Source organism: Panthera pardus, unplaced genomic scaffold (assembly GCF_024362965.1).
Source record: "Panthera pardus isolate Hobbes unplaced genomic scaffold, ASM2436296v1 HiC_scaffold_22, whole genome shotgun sequence".
Taxonomy (NCBI): Eukaryota; Metazoa; Chordata; class Mammalia; order Carnivora; family Felidae; genus Panthera; species Panthera pardus.
This window is the reverse complement of record NW_026526788.1, coordinates 80,720,794-80,743,301: the sequence shown is the minus strand read 5'-3', so window position 1 is coordinate 80,743,301 and position 22,508 is coordinate 80,720,794. Positions and strand designations below refer to the sequence as shown.

The 22,508-nt window shown below is 51.4% G+C and overlaps 1 protein-coding gene across 4 annotated transcripts in view; it reads left to right on the top strand.

The window, feature by feature from the left end:
- The window catches only part of ADAM12 (ADAM metallopeptidase domain 12), a 351,592-nt gene that overhangs the window by 294,085 nt on the left and 34,999 nt on the right, over window positions 1-22,508 (top strand). For all 4 annotated transcript variants that reach the window (XR_008424981.1, XM_053910018.1, XM_053910016.1 and 1 more), the window contains exons 14-18: window positions 468-663; window positions 15,885-15,993; window positions 16,100-16,298; window positions 18,662-18,739; window positions 21,436-21,544. Coding sequence is in view for 3 of the 4 variants with exons in the window: in XM_053910018.1 (XP_053765993.1) it covers window positions 468-663; window positions 15,885-15,993; window positions 16,100-16,298; window positions 18,662-18,739; window positions 21,436-21,544 (691 nt within the window). In the remaining variant the exon portion in view is untranslated. The remainder of the gene's footprint in view (window positions 1-467; window positions 664-15,884; window positions 15,994-16,099; window positions 16,299-18,661; window positions 18,740-21,435; window positions 21,545-22,508) is intronic.

The window sequence follows — 22,508 nt, the reverse complement described above, 5'->3', positions numbered from 1 at the left end:
AATGTCGCATGAAATTAAAAACAGGCAGCTCTTGGGGCTCCTGGGTGGCTCAGTCGGTTAAGCGTCCAACTTCAGCACAGGTCACCATCTCATGGCTCATGAGTTCGAGCCCCGCGTCGGGCTCTGTGTTGACAGCTCAGAGCCTGGAGCCTCCTTCAGATTCTGTGTCTCCCTCTCTGCCCCACCCTTGCTCACGCTCTCTCAAAAATACATAAACATTAAAAAATGAAAAAAAAAGAGGCAGCTCTTGATTGCCCCCCTCCCTAGTGGAAAGGTAAACCCCAGAGCCCAGAGCAAGATTCTGTGTATTTAACGACTGTCCGTGTCTCTCTCTTCCCTTGGGATCCTCGCCCCTTGATGTGAGGCTTCGGGAGGATGGCCCGGCCCCGGCTCCGGCCCAGGAGCGCTGCCGGGAAGCCGCTTCCCTTTCCTGCGGCGCACGGGCCATAAACAGCCTCTCCTTCCAGCTGAAGCCTGCGGGAACGGCATGCAGGGACTCCAGCAATTCCTGTGACCTCCCCGAGTTCTGCACGGGGGCCAGCCCCCAGTGCCCGGCCAACGTGTACCTGCACGACGGGCACCCGTGTCAGGGCGTCGACGGCTACTGCTACAACGGCATCTGTCAGACCCACGAGCAGCAGTGCGTCACGCTCTGGGGACCAGGTATGTGGCCGCCCCTGGGTGGGCGCGGAGCCGTGGGGCTTGGGGAGCTCGCTCGGTTCCCGTAAGCGTCGCTGCCGCTGCGCCGTCTGCAAAGCTTCCCTCCCTTCAGCTGGAGCGATTGGCTCCCTGGAAGACCTGGGGCCGTGCCGGGCGCTGGGCGCGCCGAAAGGGGCACTGCCCGGAGCGCGGCCCACTGAGAGATGTGTGAACACCTGCTGTGCGCCCTGTGGGGCGGTGGGGAGGACCAGCCGTGACCCCTGCCCTCAGATGGCTTAACAGTCGTTGGGCAGACAGATAGAACTTCCTACCCGCTCTGATCACGTAAGTGCTTCTTGGTGCTCGGGCAAGAGAAAGTCCTGGCGGACTCGCCACGTGAGGAGCCTGTGACCAGGAAGGACAAGGAGGGGTCACTCCTGACGCAGGGAGCAGCGAGCTGGCGTGTGGAAAGGGCCGCCAGGGCGGGAGGCCGGGACCCCGGGGTGCAGAGGAAGAACGTGGAGGCAGGTGTTGGAGAGCCTTGTGAGGCAGCCGGGTTCTAAAAGCAGAGTGGCGGACGTGTGCGTTCCCGAAAAAGGCACCCAGACGGGCAGGTGGCCAGGAAGCAGCTGCCGGGGCAGTTAGGGGCTGTCCACTCCCTGCTTCCTGTGTGCAGGATGCTGGGCCAGATGTTCCGTATGACTCGTCCCTTCCAGCCCTCCGACAGGAGAGAGGTAGGGGAAATGACTACGGTTCAGAGAAGGTGCGGCTCGAATTCAGAGACCGGAAGTCAGCTTCCTGATGGCGTAAGGCTGGGATTGGCGCCCAGGCCCACGGACCCAAGAGCCATACGTAATGCACGCTGTGCGGCTGTGCCCAAGAGCCAGGCCTAGAACAAAACTTCCACGGAAGCTCCGCGGTGGAGCGGATGCTGGGACGCCACAGGAGGAAGAATCGGGCCCCTGGACGCGGCTCTCTGTTGGCCCATCTTCTGGGGCCGGGGGTCCAGGGCCCCCGTGGGGCAGCCGGGACCCCGAGGACTCCTCACCCCAGCGTTTGCTGCCTCTGCCCCCCACTCCGGGATTCCAGCAGCGAATCCAGTCCCCCAGAGAGCACTTTCCAAGAGTGCGGCCCCCGTCCCGCCTTGTCCTTCTCCCTCCTCCCCGCCGCCTGCGGAGGTGACCTCACTGCTGGCCGGGGACACCAGCTGTGGCACGGCCACCGTGGTCAGCCAGGCAGAGAGCCAGGCAAGCTCTAGAGGAAGGGAAATCCGATATTGGGTCTTTGTCAGACTTTCGCGTGTGAGGTTTCGGTTTCAGGGGTGATGAGGGCAGTCAACGAGGGCAGAAAATGGTGACCGGTCATCAAAGCTCGGGTGTTCAGCGGGGTGTGAAAGCAGTGGCCAAGCAGGGAGAGCAAGGACCGGTGTTTCTGAGGATTGGGTCCCGTCGTCGAGCCCGCGGCCCCACCAGCTAAAGACGGCCCTCTGTACTTGGACGGCCCTGAGGGGCAAGAAGGAGCGGTGTGGTGCAGCCGGGGGCTGGTGCAGCCCGTTCGCCGTGTCTGGGAGGAGCTCTCCCGGGGCTCCTCAGGCTCTGCGGGTCCACTCGGGCACAAAGCGGGAGGCCCTCAAAATACACGCGCCAGGGGCGCCTGGGTGGCTCAGTCGGTTAAGCAGCCGACTTCGGCTCAGGTCACGATCTCGCGGTCCGTGAGTTCGAGCCCCGCGTCGGGCTCTGTGCTGACGGCTCAGAGCCTGGAGCCTGTTTCGGATTCTGTGTCTCCCTCTCTCTCTGACCCTCCCCTGTTCATGCTCTGTCTCTCTCTGTCTCAAAAATAAATAAACGTTTAAAAAAAAATTAAAAAAAAAAATACACGCGTCAGATGCCCGGCTGGGCTCTGAGCGGGTCAGTGACTTCAGACACCTTTCAGTCAAGCGAGGTCACTTTGGGACAGCGGCTACCACTGCAGGCCACATCCTCGTGGCCTGAAGCATCCCTGGTGGCCGCTCCTCCCCAGCCTTTCTCCAGACTCAGCAGTCTCCCCGCTTCTCGAGTTACAGGGGGAGTCAGGACGCTCCCTTCCAAAACGGCCTTCTGTGGCCAGAGCACACACAGCACTTGGAGCCTTCGGAGTCCAATGTGCTCTCCGGTGTCCCGCTGTATTGCAGCGTCTGGCCCCGTTTCCAAAGTGAGGTCAGCTTGAACTCCGCGGCTCTCTCTGAGCCATCGCCACCGTGTGACTCAGCTGGCTGCGCGCCTTAGATTCCTGGTGACCGAGGCGGGTATTTATCTCATCGGATCAGGCCTTCTCAAGCTGCCTGACCAGAGAGAGAGAGAGAGAGAGAGAGAGAGAGAGCCAGACAGGCAGGCAAACCGACAGCCTGACTCACGGACTGAGCTTTTCAAAAGCGAGAGCAGTAGGAAGTTCCCTCCTGTGACTTCTCAGCGTCCTCGTGGCTGACGGTGAGGCTGGCAGCCTGGCGGCCCTGGGGACCCGCACCAGCTCCTGAGGAGGGCCGCTCCCCCGGAGCTCCTCGCTCGCCTCCCCTCTCCCCTGCCGCCCCCCTGAGGGCTGAGGAGGCCTGTGCCGGGGTGGTGGCCCGGTCGCCGTGAGAGGGTCAGTGCACATGGACCGAGCCTTCCTGGCGTCAGGGAGGCTCAGCGTTCCTGGAAATGACAAGCTTGGGGACCCGCCTCAGGCTCGGGGCTTCAGGGGTTCAGTGCACTCCAGCCAACTCCTTCTCTGGACTTCAGGTCGCTGCACCAACTTCCTCAGGAGGGCGGAGGACGTGCGTGCCAGAACCAGCGGGGGCCCTCCACACCGGGGACCTTCTCAGAAGGGCCTCTGACCACCTCCTGGGTAAACGCAGAGGGTTCCTTCCCTTCCCTGGCAGTGCAGCTGTCTTGTGGTCTAGTTCAAGGGCGCTGTATGAGTTTCCTGCGGCTGCTGTAACAAATGACCACAAATTTAGCGGCTTACGACGACACAGATCTGTCGTCTTCTGGCCCTGCGAGTTGGAAACCCTAAAGCCGAGATGTTGGCAGGGTGACGTTACTTCTGCAGGCCGTAGGGGAGAGCGTATCCCTGCGCCTCCGCCAGCTTCCCGAGGCCCCCGCGTTCCTTGGCCCGTGGCCCCTCCTTCATCTTCGAGGGCGGCGGCACGAATCTTCCAGGCTCTGTCTCTCTCTGGCTTCTCCTTCCTCGCTCACAGCTGCTCCGAGTCTGGCCCTCCTGCCTCCCTCTTACAAGGGCCCCATGATTACGTTGCACCTATTCAGACCATTCAGGAGACTCCCCACCCCCAAATCCTTAATCACATCTTCCAAGTCCCTTTGCCACGTAAGGTCACATATTCACGGGTTCCGAGGATTAGAGTGCAGGCCCCTTTGGGGGGCCCTTTTCCTGCCTGCCACAGGTGCTAAACAGACCCCTTACTAGCCAGGTGACCTTCGACAGGTCTACTCAACCTTTGTGCCTCGTCCGTAACACGGGGCTTGTCAGATGCCTACCCCGTGGGTATGTCGTCATCCTCTAACCCGGCCTGTTACCCATCATATGTAAGGTGTCCCATGCAGTAGCATGCTAGATGCGTGGCTCCTAGGAAGTCCGAACTCTGCAAATAAGATGGGATTGAGCTCACAGGACGCTCACGGACTAGTGAGCAAGATTCTCTGAGTGCCGTGATGTGGTGAGGCATGGTCAAGAGAGGGCTCAACCCGGAGTGTGGTATGGAGCCAACCAGGAAGGCGTCCTAGATGCGGTTGCCTTGGAGAAGTCGTTCGGCAGGGGTGGGAGGGGAAGGGTATTTCCTGCATATGAAATAGCGGCGGTCAAGGTGCAAAGGGGCCACCCCAGGGAACTTCAGGCAGCCCTGCTTGTCCAGAGCTTGGTCTGTGACCTGGAGAGCAGAGATCCTCGTTTCTCCCCCCGTTCTCTCATTTATTAAACATTCATCAACGTCCTGCTAGTCTAAGATGCTGACTCAAGAGCCCGAGTCTGCCAGAGTGACGTACTTCCCACAGTCCCTCTGCACTATCTCCTGGACCCGGAGTGGAGTCAGGATGTGACCGTCACAATCCCGGGGCGGGGGTGACTTCCTCAGCCAGGCCCCTGGCCAACTAGAGGGACCAGGCTGGGAACATTCTAATGCCGTGTTACAGTGGCTGGTTTGAATCAGCTTTTCACCATTCAGAAGAGTAAAACTTACTGTCAAGGACACATTTGCCGTATCTCGTTTCACCATGATTAGCAAATGCTTGGGGAGCTGAAGCATATTTGCGTTAGGGTCATTTTAGGCTCCCCACGAGCCCCAGTAGCCCAGAGCTCCAGGATTCATTGAGCGTCTACTCCTGGCCTGTGCCACGCGTACCCCAGTGACCCAACTGAACTGCGGAGCCATCCGGAAGTGTCCATTTATGCTCAGGAAGTCCATTACTCTCCAGACCTGGCTACCCAAACGCTGACCGGAGAAAGCCCTTCCTTCCAGCTAACTATTCCCTTTTGAAATGGACGTTTCTCAATCCAGCATCATATTTCAATAAATTCATCCTGCTTCCAAATCTTTCTACAAATAGAATGATAGAAAATTCAAAACATATGCCTCCAAACCCCAACTAGCAAAGTAAGATACTTTTCTTCTTCTGTTTTTTTTTTTTTTTAGGTTTATTTATTTATTTTGAGAGAGACAGAGTGCAAGATGGGGGAGGGGCAGAGAGAGAGAGAGAGGGGCAGAGAGAGAGAACCCCAGGCAGCATTCGAACAGTCATCGCAGAGCCCGATGTGGGCCTCAATGCGGGGCTCGAACTCCCCCACCGTGAGGTCATGACCTGAGCCGAGGTCAGATGCTTAACGGACCGAGCCACCCAGGTGCCCCCAATGTAAGATACTTCTAGAATACCTTTTGGGTTTTTTGTTCATTTGTCTCCTTTCCTAATTAACGTCGGTAATGTTCTCGTTGGCGAGGAGCTTAAATTCTTCCCTGTCCCCAATTTTTCTTCCACAAATGTTACATCTCAAGACTTTATATGTTGGTGTCAAACACAGAAATGTTATCTGCAGTTCAAACTGTAACTTGTATTGAGCTCACTTAGTCCAGTTTGGACTTAATAACCACAAAGATTTTCTGTCAATGTGAGATGACCTTTATTCCTTCTGAAATAAGCCGGGTATTTTTCTTCGGGCAGAAAATTCACTTTTGCCAGTGTTGTCTATCTGAACCATGGTGACTGAAAGCGTGACTTGGAAATTAATCTTACAGATAACTGCACGTCGAGAGCCACAAACAATTTGCATCAGGGGAGTCCTGAAATACGTTCGTTTTATCTATTTTATCACTCACCAGAAAATAGCGTCGCTTGATTTATGCAGTGTGAGCTGGCCAGACAATTTTTATGGGCTGGTAAATATTCAGTGTTTATCTGCAAGGCTGGTTTAAATGAGTTTGCATTATGATGATACACCTGGAGCGGAACATTTGCTAACCGTCTACCACTCTGGTGACGAGCAACGGGAAGCGAGAGACGCTCTTGCCAAGAGTCCTATCGTCCAAGAGTCGGGAAGGTCTCCCTTCTGTCCCGCTGCGTGAGAAAGCAATGATAAGATTTGTTCGTTTGGGCTCCATTTTCCGTTGAACGCAAAGGTCAATTTGGAGAAGAGAGAGGGAGAAATACGAGGAGACCAACAGGACCTTCAGTTGCTCATAAGGGTGCCTTTGTCTCTGGGTGGAGCAGCGAGCAGCAGGGGGCTGGGACAGTTAGTGACAGGGAGGGAGGAGCCCATCCGCCCAAATGGCAGAAGATCATTTGCGTAATAAAGTCATTTTAAGGAAGAGATTAGATCAAGTAAATTGTGGGCTTAATGCAAGATGTCATCATCTCCTTTCAACAGGCATAATGACAGTCAAACTTCCAAACTACAATCACAAATATAAGTTTTATCACTCTGAAGATAAGACTGGTAATTAAAACCCATCACTTTCTGTGTCATTGTAAACTACAGCGTGACGTCAGAATTCCCTCTGAAAGGCTAAATTTTATCTCTTGATAATGGCAGAACCTCTAAGTGTTCCATTATTAAGAATCCAAAGGCTGTAGATGGATGTGATAGAGTGGCGATAAGAAAACGGTTGTCATTTTGCTTCTCAAGAGACAGACGTGAAGTCTCTTCGTGAAAACGGGAAGACAGATATTTTTAAGCGTGGCAACTTTGAACCCAAACCTGTGCCTTTATAACCTCTTACCAGTGGGTAGAAGTCATTTGCACTTTTGAAATTATTGACCATTGTGGCTCTGAGAGAAATGCCGGACGGCCACTCGCACACAAAAGCCACGAGGGTCACTTGGCTGAGTCCTGGTCCGCTGTCGGAACTGGTCTCTGCTGGGTCTGCACACAGCCAGGGCGCGCGGGATGTTGCCTCTGGGGTTTGGGTCTTCTACTCTGCTGCTTTTAATGTTTTCTTTTAATGCAAGAGCTGTATCTGTTTCCAAGGTCAGCCCTGAGCCCCCTTTCCGGTTTTCCCGCCGATAAGGTTTCTTACTTCGCCTGTATTTGTAAAATGTCTGTCTTTTGATGACCTTAGATCTTCTTTCCCCATCCGACCGCACAGTAATACTTCCTTTGATGTAAATGAGTAAGTGAAAATCCAGAGTCACAGTAAAGATAAGCCAGGAGACCGCATCCGTTTACCCGAGATGCCTTGTTCGGCAGAAATCATAATTGACTTCCTCTGGGGAAGGCAGTTGAGACACGATGTGCCTTCCCCAGATTGCTTTCCCTGTGGCTTTGCACTCCTTCTTGGCACGCACCTGCTCTGTGCGGGCCTGAGGCACTGTCCCTGTCTGCTGGGTTTTTACAGTGGGAGGAAGGAGCCTTGGGACATCACAGGAGGCAAGAGAGCAAGCGTGGCGAATGCAAGGAGGGGAAGCCCCCACAGCACGGTCGAGAGAAGGAGGGCCGGGTCCAGCCTCACGGGAAGGTGGTGGTGGGAGAAGGCCTGGAAGGACACAGTCAGCAATGCGGAGGAACACAGCAGCCCAGGACCCTGCTCCAACGGGCTCCAGCAGCCAGGTTCCAAGGAAAACGCTGATTTACTTGGCTTTGGTCCATCATCCATCATTGACCCATCTTCCGACCTGTGGGACGGAGCACTGTGGCCGGACTGGAGTCTCCTCCCGTGCTGTGGGCACAGGCTCTCCCACGCTGGAGAGATTGCTCCCCAGGAGGGGTTTGGCCCCAGTGCAGCGGGCTGTGCTGGAAGGGGCGGTGCCGAGCAGTGCCCCGCCTCCAGCCGGAAGCTTGCCGGCCCCCGGAGGCGGCACAGAACCCCGCGCGGCCCCGCCTACAGCCTGAAATGGCAGGTGGGGTGGCGGCCGGGCATTATGATCTGAATCCGGTCCCAGCTGCTTTTGTACTTCTAAAATAAGTTTCGGTCATTTTAAACCTCTTGGCCTTTAAACCTCCGTGTTTCTCGTGCCACGATTTCTCATCCCAACGTAGAGACCCCAGGGCAGGAAAGACCAGCCCAACTGGATGAGAACAAGCGTCGCTTTTGTTTCCGTTTTTGTTTTTTTAAGTTTGTTTCATGGATTTATTTTGAGAGAGGGCTAGAGAGAGAGCAAGCAGGGGAAGGGCAGAGAGAGAATCCCAAGCAGGCTCCACGCTGTCCGCACAAAGCCCGATATGGAGCTGGAACCCACCAACCGTGAGATGGTGACCTGAGCCGAAATCAAGAGTCAGACCCTTAACCGACTGAGCCACCTAGGCGCCCCAAGAACAAGCACTGGAAGCAGGGTTCTGCCCCATCCTCCAGGCACCATGTCCCCACCCAAATTAAAACAGCCATTTCTGAGCATTGACGAAAGCTGTCAGCCCCTAAGTGCTTGAGGATGGAGAATGCCAAAGATCTCATCCGTGGAGGTTGACCAAGAAGTACACATGATCATGTGCTTTCTATTGATTCTCTAGATAAACAGATGAAGAAGCCCCGTGACAAGGGATTGAGTATGGGTTCTGGTCTTTGATGTCACAGAGAGAGATCCGTCCCATCCCCAAGTTCACGTAGCTGATGAAAGCATGACCTAATTTTCTTCCAAATGTGAGTTTTCTTTGCCACATTGTAGCAAGCCATGTCACTGACATGTCCCGGTGATGATACACCAGTGGTAAAGTGTGACATGGCATTTCTTGCTCCCTCAAGTTCTGGGTGAGAACTAAAATGAGTAAGTCTTGGATCTAGACCGTTATTGGTTTCCTGGGAAAAACAGAAAGTTAACTTTTAGAAAGCTGCATTTTTCAAGCCACTGGGCAGATTAATACCAGAGTAGAGCAAGCCCTACCCAGCTTTGCTTCTTTATGGACTGACTTCTGCCTGCAGCAGTTTTCAAGTTATCAGAGTCAGGGATTTTCATTTCTTTTCCTGAGTCAGTAGACATTCAGCAAAGAGACATAAAAATGTTTACCGACTTTCTCTCCACTGCCCCCTTCTTAGAGGAAGACCCCCGCCCCAACTGGTGTGCTCAGACTCAAGGGCATGTCACCCAACTCCGTTCATTACCGTTACCTCAGAATAAGCACGGGTGGCCAGTGTCACAGCCTGTCAAGTTATTCCCTGAAAAAGATTTGGTGGAGATGCAGCCAAGCCTGAGGATGGACAGATTACAGGAGTCATCTGGTGGTTCTGGAGAGAAAGGAACCGCAGGGAGAGGAGTGTGTTGCCAGTTAGGTGGTTTCTAAGAGGTAGATTGCAGCTGAATAGAAGGACCGTGGGCTTCGGCATTGGATCCGTGAGTCAAGTCCAGCTTTACCACCTCCCCAACATTATCATCTTCAGCAAGTTGAGCCTTGGTGTTTGAATCGGTGAAGCGGGGTCCGTAGACCTTACAGGGGTGGCTGTAAGGATTAAAGATCCTGCGTGCCGGACCCAGCACAATACCCAATAGTGGGGGTACTCAACCGATGGTATGTTGGTGATCTAAAATATGTTCATTCATTTAAAATGTGTGTGCTGGTTGGTTTAAGGGCGAGGGAAGGAATTACAGGGAAGATGACCTTGGTTCCCAGAGTATAAAAATGACTCAGACCCAAATGTCTGTACTTGAGATCTCCTACTACCTCTTTCAAGATGGTGCTTAGTGCCTGTGCGGTGAGATGACGCTCTAGGGGCTCACCCAGCGCAGGCTGGGAGGGTGCCCAGAATGACCACGGGATGTGGAGCCATGGGGAGCTTCACTCCCTGAAATGAGTCGGGAGGGGAGAGGTGTAGGGAAGTTGAAGTCCTTGAGCTGCGACTAGAGTTGTTATTTAATATACAGAGTATGTACAAAACTTCCCAGTGTTTCAGATTCGGAGAGTCTCTTCCCCCTCATGTCCCAAGGTAGGTTCAGAAATTACTTATCCCGTCATTCAACACTTTTCATTGGTTTCCTCTGATGTGCGAGGCACTGGGGACAATCCTCGGTGAAGGAGACAGATGTCAAGTCCCTGTTGATAGAACCATGAACTATTGCAAGTAAAGTAGGTGTCGCAAACCTGGCCAGGCACGAGGAGCTCTCTTTCTCCCTCACCCATTCTCCCACTCTTAATGTCCAGGAGCCAGACTTCCCCTTCCCCGTGATCGATGGCTGTCCTTATTATAATTCAGTTTGACTGAGAGCCTGCCGTGTGTTGGGGCCTCACTGAGTCTCACAGCACCTCTGAGTCAGGTGATGCACTTGTCCCCATGTTACCTGGTCTCTTGGTATGTAGGGTTGACACCAGATCAGCCTACATTATTCTCAGGCCCAAGTCTCTTGCCCTTCCAACTCTGCAGCATGGCTGCTTAGAGAGACCAGAGAAGGCAGGCAGCCTTCCAAAAGCAATGGAAATTCGATAAACGGTCACTGTTTTTCTTGGATCCCATACATGCCCAGATATAAAGCATGGTTTCCCCCCCAGAAATTATCCGTCAGAAAGCTTGGTTGACTGCTGACCTATTCATCTCTCGATCATATCTTTTGACTCTCACAGTCCTGTCGGAAAGGTGCATCGGGCCTCGGGAGCCTCTATCAGTGCTGTTTAGGAGCCTGGTTGAGGCTGATGGACAAGATTGGGTTTCCGAAAAGACGGGGATGTTCGTCGTATGTTTAATTACTGTTCCTAGGGTGTGACTTCATGCCTCCGCCTTTTGTTGTTGTTGTTGTTGTTGTTGTTGTTGTTGTTGTTGTTGTTGTTCTGGTAAAGGATCCTTGAAAAGATCACTTTGACAAGCAACAGGATAAATGATCAGCTTCTGGAGATCCTGAGTATGTACCCTCTGAGCAAATAGAAAACAGTAAAATCAGAAGACTCATTGTTGGAGGAGTGGGTACTTGAACCTAAGAATAAGATTTCCAGTGACAACATCACAACAGAGTAAAAAGGTCAGCATCAACATGAGCTAGAAATACAGAGGATGGGCTGCAGAAAACAGACTTTTTGTAATCACTTTATTGAGGTGTGGTTGACATACACGCAGCTGTAGGTATTTAATGTGTACAACTTGACGAGCTTGGAGATGAGTGTACATCCGTCGCCACAATGGATGCCATAAACACATTCATCGCCTCTAAAAGGTCATACCTCTCTTCGTGTGTGTGCGTGTGTGTGTGTGTGTGTGCGTGTGTATGAGAGAGAGAACGAACACTTAGCATTAGGATCTACCCTCTTGGCAAAATTTTATATTAACTAGAGACTCTGCTGTATAGTAGGTTTCTAGGACTAATTTTTCACAACGAAAACTTTGTACTCTTCAACTAATACCTCCTCACGTCTCCCCACACCTCCCCCCTGCCCCTGGCAACCACCGTTCTACTCTCTGCTTCTGTCAGTTTGACTTTTTAGATTCCACCTGTAAGTGAGATCACGCAGTGTTGGTCTTTCTGTGTCTGACTTCTTTCACTTAGCATTATGTCCTCCAGGTTTATCCAGGCTGTCTCAAAGGGCAGGATTTCCTTATTTTTTAAGGCTGAGTAATCTTCAGTTGTGTGCATATACCACATTTTCTTTATCCATTCATCCATCAATGGACCCAGGTTGGTTCCATGTCTTGGCCATTGTGAATAATGTTGCAGTGAACATGGGAGTTTAGATATTTCTTCAAGATCCTGATTTCGATTCCTTTGGATGTATACCTAGGAGCAGGACTGCTGGCGATATGGTAGTTCTGTTTTTAGTTGTTTGCGGAATTTACACACTGTCTTCTGCAAAGGCTGTATCTGTTGACATTCCTACAACGTATGGTATAAGGGTATGAAGCTTCCCTTTTCTCAGCATCCTTGCCAACGCTTGTTATCTTTCATGTTTTTAGTAACAGCCATCCTAACTGGTGCGAGGTGATAGCTCATTGTGGTTTTGACTTGTATTTTCCTGATAATCAGTGATGTTGAGTGTCTTTTCCTGTAACTGTTGGCTATTTGCACGTCTTCTTTGAAGAAATGTCTATTCAGTTCCTTTGCCCATCTTTTAATCTGGTCATTTGGGATTTTTTGCTACTGACTTGTAGAAGTTCCCTATATATTTTATATATTCACCTTTTGTCAGATGTATGGGTTGCAGATATTTTCTCCCCTTCTGTAGGTCGTCTCACATTTTGTTGATTTTTTTCCTCTACCATTCAGAAGCCTCTCAGTTTGATGTGGCCCCACTTTCTTTTTGCTTTTGTTGCCTGTGCTTTTGGCATCCTGCCCAAGAGATCTTTGCCAAGACCAACGTCAGGAAGGTTTTCCTCTACGTTTTCTTCTTTCCTTTTTATAGTTTCAAGTCTTACACTGAAGTCATTACTCCGTGTCGAGTTCATTTTTGTGTCTGGTACTATTAGATAAGGGTCCCGTTTATTCTTTTGCATGTGTATGGCCAGTTTTCCCAGCGCCATTTATTCAAGAGACTGTCCTTACCCCGTTGTGTATTCTTGGCACCTTGGTCAAAGATCAGTTGACCAAAGACCTTAAGACCAAAGAGAAATGTAAACAAGCTGGGAGTATTGTTTCACGATACAGGAGAGTAAAAGAAAAAAGTAATATCTCTTAATTAAAATGTGACTTTTCGATATTTCTCATCAAGTTAACCGACAATATGTTCTATGACTCTTGACCCCATCACCCACGTTGCTCCAAATGTGTACATTCAAATTGGCCATCGCCTTTCCTGTGCGATTTTCTCTTCGGGAAAATGGCAGCTCTCCTTACGTGTGCGGTGGCTTCTATAGCCTCTCGTGATTTTACAGTCGTTGCGCTGACCAGACACCTGGTTTTCTAAGCCAGGCAGCCCATTGGCATTTGGGACGTTAAGTCCCAAACCCACCCTACCCTAGAAGACCCAGTTTTGTGTTCTGGGTCCAGATTCCCCAGCAGGGATCCGGTTCTCTCTTAGAAAATGTTTCATACTTGCTTAAGTACCATTTGTATACCTTTGCTTGACTCCCTGTCCTATTTTACCCACTTTATTTGGTATTCATACATCTAACTTACCTCTTTGTTTTAAATCATTGTGGACACCCGTCTCTTTCTCTCTCTTCCTCCCTTTTTGTTCTTAACCTTCTGTACACCCCAGGCTAACCCTCATCCTTGTGACCCTGTTTACAAGCTCATGTGTCTGAAACTGCTCAGAGATCTGTTTATACACACACACATACAGCCATATAGACATATAGAAATCTTTGGGGCACCTGGGTGGCTCAGTCGGTTAAGCAGCCGACTTCGGCTCAGGTCATGATCTCGCGGTCCGTGAGTTCGAGCCCCATCTCGGGCTCTGTCCTGACAGCTCAGAGCCTGGAGCCTGCTACCGATTCCCTGTCTCCCTCTCTGTCTGCCCCTCTCCTGCTTGCTCTCTGTCTTGCTCTCTCTGTCTCTCTCTCTCTCTCTCTCTCTCAAAAATAATAAACATTAAAAAAATTTTTTAATATGTGTAGAAATCTCTTTTTGCCCTATAAGGAAAACTAACTCATCAATTCACACATTCAAATTGCAACAATGTTTGGGTTTTTTTTGTTTTTTGTTTTTAACGTGGCCGCATTTCTTAGGAGATAAGTTACTTAATAATAGTAAGAACGACAGAACCTATATAGCCTCAAAACAGCATCATGGCAGAGTGATATCAACTCTGCCTACCCAGTTCCAGGGGCCTAGCATCTGCTGGAAACTGCTGGTCTCCTGTATCCTGGTGTTCTGAGGCAGGGAGAGAAGAACAAAGCCATCTTATCATAACCTCATTTGGTCGCCCTCTCCATACACGGCAGTAGCGCTGAACCCCTTATCCACCTACGTCTGGGATCACCTGGGCTGCACGTGAGTGCGTATCATGGCTCTTGCCCTGTTACCCGTGTGCACCTGCCCGTCACTCCCCTCAGCAGTGTGGGGGAGAGGGGGTCTTCTTCTGCCCTGTGTCCTCAAGGCCCATGCAGGGCCCAGTGCCTGTGAGGCCTCGATACACCTGAGAGCACCGGAGGGGGCAGGCTGAGCTCTGCCCTCAGACGGCCCCGCCGTCTGGCTTTAGGCAACATACTTAACCTCTTCAGTCCTAGTTTTCTTGTCCATAAAATGGGAAAATGAGACCTCCGTCTTAGGATCCCTGGTAGGATTGAGTTATGGAGTTCGGCTCCTGGTCCCCCCCCCCCCCCCCCGCCAGAGGAGGGACCAGTCTGCTTAGAACAACAGCCCCCTGGCCCCTCTCGCTCTCACCGTTTCCTTCACCACGTTGCCCTCCACTGGACTTCAGGCGCGTTCATTTGTTTGCTTTTCTCTCTTCTTGCAATTTGAAAGCAAGCAGAAGTCTTGTCCTCATGGGGCCAACGCTGTACCCCCAGTGCCTGGCAGATAGTAAGTACCGGATAAATCTGTGTACGATTGAAGTCTGCAACATGACGGGAGATGGGTGGATGGGTGGGTGGGTGGACGGACGGACAGACAGCTGGGTTGGTAGGCAGGTAGGACGGATGGGAGGGAAGAATGAAGGAGAGACAAAGCCAGACAGCCAAGTAATAAGTAGATAGGGCCCACGCATATATGCAGACAACTGTTGAGTTGTTGATATTTTAGACGACAGTTTTTCCCAGCTGCTTTGATTAATTAGATCCAGGTATTTTGATCAAAGTGCCATCGAATAGGATTAATTTAAGAGCGAAGTACGGGCTCAACGCCGAGACTCATCCTTACCATCCCCCGACCTCCAGTAAGTAGATGAAAAAGAGGAAGAAGGGAGAAGGTGGGTAGCGGGCAGAGGCTGGGTATGTCAGTGGCGCAACCACACTGTGGGCGGAAGGGGGCCTCTGGGGTGGGTGCTGTAAGAACAACGTGACGTGGTGGCTCAGCCGGTCAAAAGTCCAACTCGATTTCAGCTCAGGTCGTGATCTCACCGTTCGGGAGATCGAGCCCCACGTCCAGCTCTACGCCGACAGCACGGAGCCCGCTTAGGATTCTCTCTCCTCTCTCTCTCTTTCTCTCTTTCTCTCTCTCTCTCTCTCTCTCTCTCTCTCTCTCTCTCTCTCTCCTCTCTCTCTCTCTCTCTCCCCTCTCTCCCCTCTCTCCTCTCTCTCCTCTCTCTCTCTCTCTCTCTCCCCCCCCCCCACTCCTGCCCCTCCCCCACATACCCTCTCTCTCAAAATGAAGTAACTTTAAAGAAAAACAACAACAAAAAAAAACAGGAACGTGATACTGTTGAGCCAGAGACCTTGCCTTGTTCCATGACAGAGAAGTGTGTCCAGTTCGGGATAATGCCTTTCAAAGGGAGTTTGGAGAGGCCGCTCAACGCGGTTTTTGAAAAACAGAGAACGGGAAAATGGGAGTTTCCTCCGGTAGCTTCCTGTGGAGGTCCACGTCTGAACCCAGTGTTGATCGCAGCTGTTGCGAGGGTCTGTTGTTTCTTTGCTTTGTTTTGTTGGGTTTTAATGAGATGCTAATCACGTCTGCTCTTGGCTGATGAAAAGGAATCAGCTACAGGTTAAAGAAAGAGACGTGTTTAGGGGCGCCTGGGTGGCTCAGTCAGGTAAGCATCCGACTCTCGGTTTTGGCTCAGGTCATGTTCTCGCAGTTTCGCGGGTTTGAGCCCCACATCAGGCTCTGTGCTGACAGCAGGGAGCCTGCTTGGGATTCTTTCTCCCCCCACCCCGTCTCTCTCTGCCCCTCCCCCACTCACGCTGTCTCTGTTTCTCTGAAAATAAATAAATTTGTAAAAATCAAAAAATAAAAGAGACGTTTCTAGAAATAACATCTTCTGCTTCTTTGCTTCTGTTTCAGGTGCCAAACCGGCCCCTGGGATCTGCTTTGAGAGAGTCAACTCCGCAGGGGACCCTTACGGCAACTGTGGCAAAGACTTCAAGAGTTCCTTTGCCAAATGCGAGATGAGGTACGGAAGCTGCGGCCGGACCACGCCATCACTCTGGACTTCCTCCATCGCCAAGGGCTGCTCCCAAACTTTCCCTCTTTGGGACTCTCTGTTCTTGCCCTTCCAGAGATGCTAAATGCGGGAAAATCCAGTGTCAAGGAGGCGCCAGCCGGCCCGTCATCGGTACCAATGCCGTTTCCATCGAAACGAATATCCCGCTGCAGGAAGGAGGGCGGATTCTGTGCCGTGGGACCCACGTGTACTTGGGCAATGACATGCCGGACCCCGGGCTTGTGCTTGCGGGCACAAAGTGTGCGGACGGAAAAGTAAGACACCGGGGCTCTCTTGCATCATAAATATAAGTCCGGAGGGGGGCCCGTTGAGAAGCGTCCTGTCCAGGAACCCACTTAGGAGGTTGGTTTGTTTTCCTAAATCCACTCCTTCCTGCAACTTTGGCATCCAATTCTTTGCACCTAGAAGGAAACGTTAATAAATCCTGGATCCTGGCCAGACCATGGAGATGCAGATTTGGGAAAATCAAGCCTGGTTTCTCAGCCTTTAGGTGTGAAGAAGTCATTTCGGCACTCTGGGTGTCATGAGTATTTCCAGCCAGGAAATTACTTTGGAAGGAAACGCGGTAGCGTATTACGTTGTTTTTGGAAACGTGGGTTTGGTTTCTGGCACAGCGAGGGCTTGTTCTCACCTGGACAGAACGGGAAGTCACATGTATTTTCAGAGACCCCCAACGAGAGACTAGGAGAGGGGAAGAGATAGGATCAGCTTGAAGCCAAAGAGAGTCCTTTCAGAGACCAAGGGGAAGGTAGCCTGAGGTATCTGGGGGGTTAGAAATAAAGTCAAAAATGAAAAAAAAAAGTGAAATTGAGATTTTAACATGCTGCCATGTTGATTTTTCTCACCAGACTTTCTCATCAGGCTAAATGAAAGCAAGTTAATACAGCATGGTAGGAAAGGAGATTAATCAACCCCCACAAGTTTTTTAAGGGACCACGGGGAAGGGGAAGGAAAAAAAAAAGGGAGAGAGCCAAACCATAAGAGACTCTTAAAAACTGAGAATAAACTGAGGGTTGATGGGGGGGTGGGGGGGGTGGGAGGAGGGGAGGGCAGGTGATGGGTATTGAGGAGGGCACCTGTTGGGATGAGCACTGGGTGTTGTATGGAAACCAATTTGACAATAAATTTCATATTTAAAAAAAATTTTTTTAATAAATGAAAATAACAAAAATATGAAAAAAAAAAAAGGATCCCATCTTCAAAATGATGATGAAATGAACTCACTGACACAGAGGCCACATAGTAGAATAGAAAGATATGAATTCAGCCCCTTGAGCAGAGTCCCTAGGGCAGGAATTCTGTATACTCACCCCCTTTCCGCCATCTGCTCTGACCCATAAGTGCTTCATCTCTAAGGAAGTGGGATGATCCAGGAAACACAACGTACATTCCAGGGTCTCCTTAACCACACACGTTAGCTTATATTCTGGCCTTGACCCTGGATAGGATCAAGTTGATTTTTGAAACTGTAGCCCGAACAGCCCGAGCCAGGTGCATCTGAACCCTGAAATTCCAAGGACTCAATTCATCAATGAGTGTTTTTCTCCACGTACAAGAATAAATGTGTTTTGCTCTTTATTTCTGCAGAACACAGGTTCTTTGAAAGCCACGCTTGCCTTTGCCCATGGGTTGGGCAGAGATTTTGACCAGGGTCCTGCTGTGTCCTTTGTAACCTCAGACGATTTCTTGTCTCGGCTGGAATGTGACCGTCCCCTTGGCCAGGTTTCCCACCAGCCTTTGGAGCTGCTCAAAGCTGGCACTTTTGTCAAAGGGTGTCGCTTGAGTGCCTTCCACAAGCTGTTGGGGTCAGATGGTGAACTTCCCATAGGAAGGCTCTGTCGATTAAATATGCTTCTGGAATCTAAAACTTAGACTTCTCTTCCTCTGACCCCACCAATTTGTAACATCTTATGGGAGATAAAGGGCCTGCTCCTTTGAGTCTGGTGCATATTATGCACCTTTAAAATGAGACTAAACTCTCGCAACCAACCCGGTGTCATTCAGCAAATTACTGCCTCTGCAAAGTTTAATAAACACAAGGGAGCTGCCTGTTTTCCTCTGCTGAGCATTTCTGTTGATGGTTTATGTCATCAATGATAATACTTGTCAGTCAGTAATTTGGAAAAGTTCCCATATTTCGATATCGCCTTCAAAAGGTCCTTGGACCTTGGATTTCTTGGAGTCTCTGAGTCTGCACAGGCCCTAGGTTAAGGGCTGGTGCATTTCTCCCGTCCTGTATCTTTCAACGGAAGGGGCCGTTGAGGGGGAGGGGAGGCGACGGACGCTGGAATTCACACGTCTCACTGCAAGCCCTAAACAAAAACCCTGAGAAAATCAGTTATCGTAATCTCATAATTGACTGAAACCGTATAAAAGTGCCACGCTGACCCTGAGTCACGTTGACCTGAGTCTTGAAACGTGCTGAGTTTGGAGGCAGGCATCAGACTCCAGGTCAGAGTCAAATGGAAAGCCCGTCCTTGTGCTACAGCCGTATTCACTGAAAGGAGAGAGTCTTCCGCGAGCTTTCCTTGCCTTCTCTTTTTAAATCACAGATACGTGCCTGTGCACGTGATCGGAAAAGGGCTGACAAATTTACCGTGTTTTTCTCCTCCTGCAGATCTGCCTCAATCGTCGATGTCAAAACATAAGTGTCTTCGGCGTTCATGAATGTGCCAAGCAGTGCCACAGCAGAGGGGTGAGTGGGCTGAACTGCCTTTTTATAGCCAGTCCACATTAAGCACTCAATCATTCATTTTAAAGGACTCTGCAATCCCTATTTTTTTAACTTCTAAGAAATACAGCAGTCACCTCAATCTTGTCTTCTAAAGATACTAATTTTCTTTGCCCTTTACATAGCATAAGAAATGTGACTTTTATTTAACAAAGAGAATCAGACTGAGCAGTAATGATCTTTTAAATGAACATCCTGTGATTTTTTTTAAAAAAGGACTTTGTCATCTTCAAAGTGATTTTAAAACTAACCTTCCTTCATGAAGGATTTTGCTTTAACGTTTCAAACAGAGCTGTCCTCCTTTCAACCACGATTCAGAATATGTGTCTGAACTGAAATACTTCCAGAAGGAATTAAAACCAAGAAGACAGAACATACTGACCACATGTTCTTGAAATCACGTACAGTGTGCATTTCAACCCAAGAAGGCTGTTAGTTCAGCTCAGAGAGTTTTTTAGGAGAGAAGAGGACGCTAATTGTTTCAAACAGAATTTATTTTTCCTGATGGGCTTAATTATTTCCCAGGGAACCCGATTAATCTTGATTAGCCACGCCAGTGGTTCATTTGTTTTTCTGAAACCTTTTCTGCAGAAATCATGCTCCCAATTCTATTTTTAAAACTTGCACACACTCGCCAGTGATCCTAACACAGAATTATGGGGGTTTTCGTGAAGTTACTATTGCGTTGGAACCGGAAAGGATCGTGATGCCATGTCAGATGGGTTTGCTGACTGTCAGTGTAAAAGGAAGTCCTCTTATGTCTTCGTGGCATCAGAGATTTCTTTCTAACGGCTGTAAGAGATGATCTGGTACAGCCTTGTTATCTTACTGATGAAGACGCCCAGACCCAGGTGGCAAGAGTGCATGTCCAAGCTTGCACGACCGGTTCGTAGTAATGCCAGGGCGGGGTCCCTGGACTCCTCGCTTCGCAACAGCCCTGGGGGCCCATCCATCTGGAGAGGAAAGGCCCATATTTTCTGGGTAGGCGGAGTAGCCGCCATGACTTGGTGACGAATGACTTGACTACGGTCCTTCCCCTAGTGAGGCCAGGCTCACCAGCAGCGCCTCCCAGTGGGGTGTCCCGGTTGCGGTCTCTCTACTACAAGCTGCAAACAGGGCACACGACTCTGGTTTGCGTTGGGAGACTGTGCGCAACGGTGTGGCCAGGACGGTGCCTGAATCCTGGTGGGTGTTACGTCAGCAGCGGCATCGCTGAGAAACAGGCGAGACTCGGTAATCTGTGCTCGGACCCGGCACAGGCCGTGCCACTCAGTAGTTAATTCTGCGTGGCTTCAGCTTATCAAGAATATACTTTCCAGCTTCTCACGGGTTATCTTGACTGTCGGCCTTATTTTAAGCAATTGGGGCAGGTGGTCGATTCATCACAAAAAAAAAAAATCAGTGCAAAGCAGGGAAACATTACAAATAAGATATACACTGCAAGCATTTTATTTTTGCCTTAAAATATTAAAATATGCACTTGGCCCCTCCAGCAGTGTTTTGATGCAGGACTGAGGCCTTCGGGGCGTGTGCACCCCAGTAGCTCTGCACTGACCTCCTTCTATAAACCACCCAAAGCGCATCATCTACGACGTAAAGTCTGTTTCCCTAAGCGGAAGAGAAACTCGGACCCTCAGAAGCCATCTGAGCTCAGAACCCTTCCGGCCTGCCAGCGATTCCCAGCCGTTCCCAATTGTCCCACCCGTTCCAAACTGGTCAGAAATTCTTTGTAGCCACTTGCCTGTATCCCGTGTTCCCAAAGCATGCACTCCGAGTCTCTAGAAATAGTATCCTCTTGGGTTCGTGCTCCTATTCCGCGGGTTCATGCAGTGGCTCGGTGAGTTCCACGTGTGATAGCAGCAAGTCGAACAGCCAGGACAGGTTGGGGACCGGCCTCCATCGGTCACCCTTGCTAACCAGGAGAGCCGGAGCTGGCTCCTCCCTGGAATGCTCTGGTCTCCAAGCTAGGCTACTCGTTCAGGGGCCCCCCCACCCAGAGCAACGCCCGTCCTCCCGCTTTCCCGGGCACCCCTGTCCCGACGGGCGAGGGCCACCCTCTCATGTCACGAGGACACCAGCTTTTGGTAGACCGTGCCCAGTGCTCATTCAGGGCCGGGCGCCAAGGAGGGGCCGCTGGGAGCCTGCGAGAGGGAGGTGGGCGTTTCGGGCAAGAGATGTCCGAGCAGGTCACCAGCCTCTCTGAGCCTGCTGTCGGAAGGAAGCGGGGCTGTGCCCAAGACCTCAGATTCCGCACCCCTGCAGCAGGGTCACTCCTCACCACAGAGGGGGCTCCTCATCATGGTCAGATGGGGAGGAGGGGGGAGTGCTGCACTGCAAAAGAGGGACACGGCAATTGACTGAGAAGGAAAGGGGTGGACGTAGCGGACGAACCCCAATAATCTCCATCCTCCCCCTACCAGTCAGGTCATGTTTTATCTGCAGCCTCGGACTCTGGTCTCACCTGTGCTGCGTTTGGGGTTTAGGCTCGCAGCGACATTTCTGCCCCCGGCTGTATCGGGGCTGATGGGGACTCTGACCACAGGGCCTTTGCTTCGGTGCAGCAGCCGATCAGGGCTCAGAGACTGACCGCCACCCCGTGTGCCGGGTGGGTCCTAATGCTGCTTCCCTCTTGCTGTCCTTCCCCCCTGCTGCCCGGACAGGTGTGTAACAACAGGAAGAACTGCCACTGCGAGGCCCACTGGGCGCCTCCCTTCTGTGACAAGTTTGGCTTTGGGGGAAGCACAGACAGCGGCCCCATCCGGCAGGCAGGTGAGTGGGGCCAGGGCGTCCCTGGGAGTGGGCGCTGAGCCAGTGGAGGGGGTGGGCAGTGGAAAGCCAGGCGGGGATCCTCCCGAATGAGACGGAAGGGCTTGGTCAAGGCCAGCCTCTCCCTCCCAAGAGAGGTGTGAAGGGGCCAGGTGGTGTGGAGGCGACTGTCCCTTAAAGCCCTTCCTAGAGAGACGCCTCCTCTCAGTGAAGGCTAACGGTCCCCTGTCCCCGGTCCCCGCAGCAACAGTAGTAAAAACAACTGCTTCTATTTATTGAGCAGTTGTCAGGGGCAAGCCCGGGAGCGGGGCGTTTTACATGCACGACCTCCTCGAATCCCTGCCTGACCCTGAGGGCAGAGTTCGCATAAAGGACTTGAGGCTCAGGGCAGTCACTCACCCGCAGTCACTTACCCAGCGTCACACAGCTATCACGGAGACCACGTCCGTCTCCCCCTTAAAAAGTTCATCGCAGGGGCGCCTGGGTGGCGCAGTCGGTTGAGCGTCCGACTTCAGCTCAGGTCACGATCTCGCGGTCCGTGAGTTCGAGCCCCGCGTCAGGCTCTGGGCTGATGGCTCAGAGCCTGGGGCCTGTTTCCGATTCTGTGTCTCCCTCTCTCTCTGCCCCTCCCCCGTTCATGCTCTGTCTCTCTCTGTCCCAAAAATAAATAAAAAAACGTTGAAAAAAAAAAAAAAGTTCATCGCAGCCGTGCTCGACGCCCCAGTTCTTTTCTCCCCGGATGACCTTGGGAAATGGCCTTCGGGGCATTGCTGTTTTGTCTGAGCACTTGTCAGGCAGCGAAGAGGCAAGTCTGAACGGTGTCCTTTGTGACGAGAAAGGAACCAGTGGTCCACAGGGCCCGCACCCCCCTGAGCCCACTTGTGCGAACACCTCAGGGCTCGCCTGAGCCCCAGGCCACCCCCGATGGTGGCCGATGTGGCGACAGCGGACGTCACGTGTCCTCAAG